General features: G+C 50.7%; 1 protein-coding gene across 1 annotated transcript in view; it reads left to right on the forward strand.

The window, feature by feature from the left end:
• LOC135537724 (fascin-2-like) overlaps positions 1-2,420 on the forward strand; it is a 6,245-nt gene extending 3,825 nt beyond the window's left edge. The window contains exons 3-4 of the mRNA XM_064963757.1: positions 1,363-1,530; positions 1,764-2,420. Coding sequence (XP_064819829.1) covers positions 1,363-1,530; positions 1,764-1,966 — 371 coding nt within the window. The 3' untranslated portion in view covers positions 1,967-2,420. The remainder of the gene's footprint in view (positions 1-1,362; positions 1,531-1,763) is intronic.
• Positions 2,421-3,051: the final 631 nt, after the last annotated feature.

Genomic DNA, 3,051 nt, shown 5'->3' on the forward strand with positions numbered 1-3,051 from the left:
TTCCATCCCCCCATGTCCACCCCATGTTCATACCGCCCCATGTCTCTACCGCCCCATGTCTCTACCGCCCCATGTCTCTACCGCCCATGTCTCTACCGCCCCATGTCCCATCCCCATGTCCACCCCATGTCTCTACCAGCCCCATGTCTCTACCGCCCCCATGTCTCTACCGCCCCATGTCCCACTGCCCCATGTCTCTACCGCCCATGTCTCTACCGCCCCATGTCTCTACCGCCCCATGTCTCTACCGCCCTATGTCTCTACCGCCCTATGTCCCATACCACCCCATGTCTCTACCGCCCATGTCTCTACTGCCCATGTCTCTAGCCCATGTCTCTACCGCCATGTCTCTACGCCCATGTCTCTACCGCCCTCATGTCTCTACCGCCCCATGTCTCTACCGCCCCATGTCTCTACCGCCCCATGTCTCTACTCCCATGTCTCTGCCCATGTCTCTACCGCCCCATGTCTCTACCGCCCCATGTCCATACCGCCCATGTCCCTCTCCGCCCCATGTCCACCGCCCCTACCGCCCCATGTCTCTACCGCCCCATGTCTCTACCGCCCCATGTCTCTACCGCCCCATGTCCCATCCCGTCCCCCATGTCTCTACCGCCCCCCATGTCTCTACCGCCCCATGTCCCTACCGCCCCATGTCTCTACCGCCCGTCCCCATGTCTCTACCGCCCATGTCCCATCCCCATGTCCACCCCATGTTCATACCGCCCATGTCTCTACCGCCCCATGTCTCTACCTCCCCATGTCTCTACCGCCCCATGTCTCATACCGCCCCATGTCCATCCCCCCATGTCCAGCCCCATGTCTCATACCGCCCCATGTCTCTACCGCCCCATGTCTCTACCTGCCCCATGTCTCTACCGCCCCATGTCCCATGCCCCATGTCCACCCCATGTCTCTACCGCCCCATGTCTCTACCGCCCCATGTCTCTACCGCCCTATGTCCCTACCATGTCCCTACCGCCCCATGTCCCTACCGCCCTATGTCCCTACCGCCCTATGTCCCTACCATGTCCCTACCGCCCTATGACCCTACCGCCCTATGACCCTACCGCCCCATGTCCCTACCGCCCTATGGCCAGTCCGTTTCTGTCAAAAGGACATGTTTTATTAAAGCCTCACCTGGCCATGACCCCACTGTCAGGGGTCATTATTTTATTATTATTATTGTCATTATTGTCATTATTATTATTATTATTTTATTGTCATTATTATTATTATTATTGTCACTATTATTATTGTTATAATTTTTTTATTGTCATTATTTTATTATTGTTATTATTGTTGTTGTCATTATTATTATTGTCATTATTGTTATTCTACCTTCCTGTCGTTGTGTTGCAGGTGATGATGAGCTCTTCCTGATGAAGCTCATTAATCGGCCCATGTTGATCCTGCGAGGGGAGAACGGTTTTGTGTGTCATCACAAGAGCTCCAACACGCTGGATGCCAACCGATCCGTCTATGACATCTTCTTACTGCTTTTCAGCGATGGCGCCTACCACATAAAAAGTCAGTGTTTGTGGGTGTGTGTGTGTGTGTGTGTGTGTGCTTGCATGGATGCATGTTTGCATTTGTGTGCATGTCTTCATGTACCATGTATGTGTAAATGTTCTATCTGCATGTGTTCTACTGTCTTAGAACTATGCCACATTTTCCTCTATCAGTATTACTACAAAGTACACCAAACCAAGTATGTCACTCTTTATCTCTAACTAACAGTAATGTTGTCCATCTCCCCTCAGGCGTAGGTGGAAAGTTCTGGTATGTCTCCAGCAGCGGCCTGGTGTGCTCAGACGGAGACAAGCCTGAGGACTTCTTCCTGGAGTTCCTGGAGCACGGGCGGGTGGGCATCAAGGGCAAGAACGGCAAGTACCTGCGCGGGGACAGCGGCACGCTGAAGGGCGACGCTGCTACCGTGGACCCCTCCTGTCTCTGGGAGTACTAACCTGGCGCGACCTCCTGACGACCCCTGAAGCCCGTGGAGGGGTGGAGGGAGAAGGAGAGGGGGAGGACCTGGTTCCCACCTGGGTTCACAGCTCAACCAACAACGATACTTTACACAGACTGACTGGGGAACATTTTCACTACTCTCTTTTCTACTTTAGCGGCAAAGGAGAGGCCGTTCCCACTTCTTTGTTTTGTTTTGGCAAAAAGTGAAAATGTGTAGAAAGTTTCTTTGTGTTTATATTATTATATTTGATTTGTTTTCCAAAAAAAGCATTGGTTACCTAAATATAGTTTTTTTCCCAAGTGACATTGCCAACATCAACAACAGCGAATACTTAATCAAATCTGCTAATTTTGGTCACTCACACAGCCTATAAAAAAACATCAGATTCTGTATAGCGGTCCTTAAATTATTATCTGGATGCCTGAATAAAGGCAGCTGTTCACATCAATATGTCTTTGTTGTGATGTTTACTGTTGTCTTTAACAACAGTGTATCAGTACGATGATTATCCAACACTGCTCCCAAACATACTCACTGCTTCCAAAGAGGACACGAATCAGCTTCCAAAATGCCCAAATTAATGGTGTAGAATACCAGACCAGAGTAGCCCAAATGGCCCTGTTTGAGTAGCCCAAATGGCCCTGTTTGAGTAGCCCAAATGGCCCTGTTTGAGTAGCCCAAATGGCCCTGTTTGAGTAGCCCAAATGGCCCTGTTTGAGTAGCCCAAATGGCCCTGTTTGAATGGCCCTGTTTGAGTAGCCCATATGGCCCTGTTTGAGTAGCCCAAATGGCCCTGTTTGAGTAGCCCAAATGGCCCTGTTTGAGTAGCCCAAATGGCCCTGTTTGAGTAGCCCAAATGGCCCTGTTTGAGTAGCCCAAATGGCCCTGTTTGAGTAGCCCAAATGGCCCTGTTTGAGTAGCCCAAATGACCCTGTTTGAGTAGCCCAAATGGCCCTGTTTGAGTAGCCCAGAGTAGCCCAAATGGCCCTGTTTGAGTAGCCCAGAGTAGCCCAAATGGCCCTGTTTGAGTAGCCCAGAGTAGCCAAAATGGCCCTGTTTGAGTAGCCCAGAGTAGCCCA

This window comes from Oncorhynchus masou, unplaced genomic scaffold, assembly GCF_036934945.1.
Source record: "Oncorhynchus masou masou isolate Uvic2021 unplaced genomic scaffold, UVic_Omas_1.1 unplaced_scaffold_8240, whole genome shotgun sequence".
Lineage (NCBI taxonomy): Eukaryota > Metazoa > Chordata > Actinopteri > Salmoniformes > Salmonidae > Oncorhynchus > Oncorhynchus masou.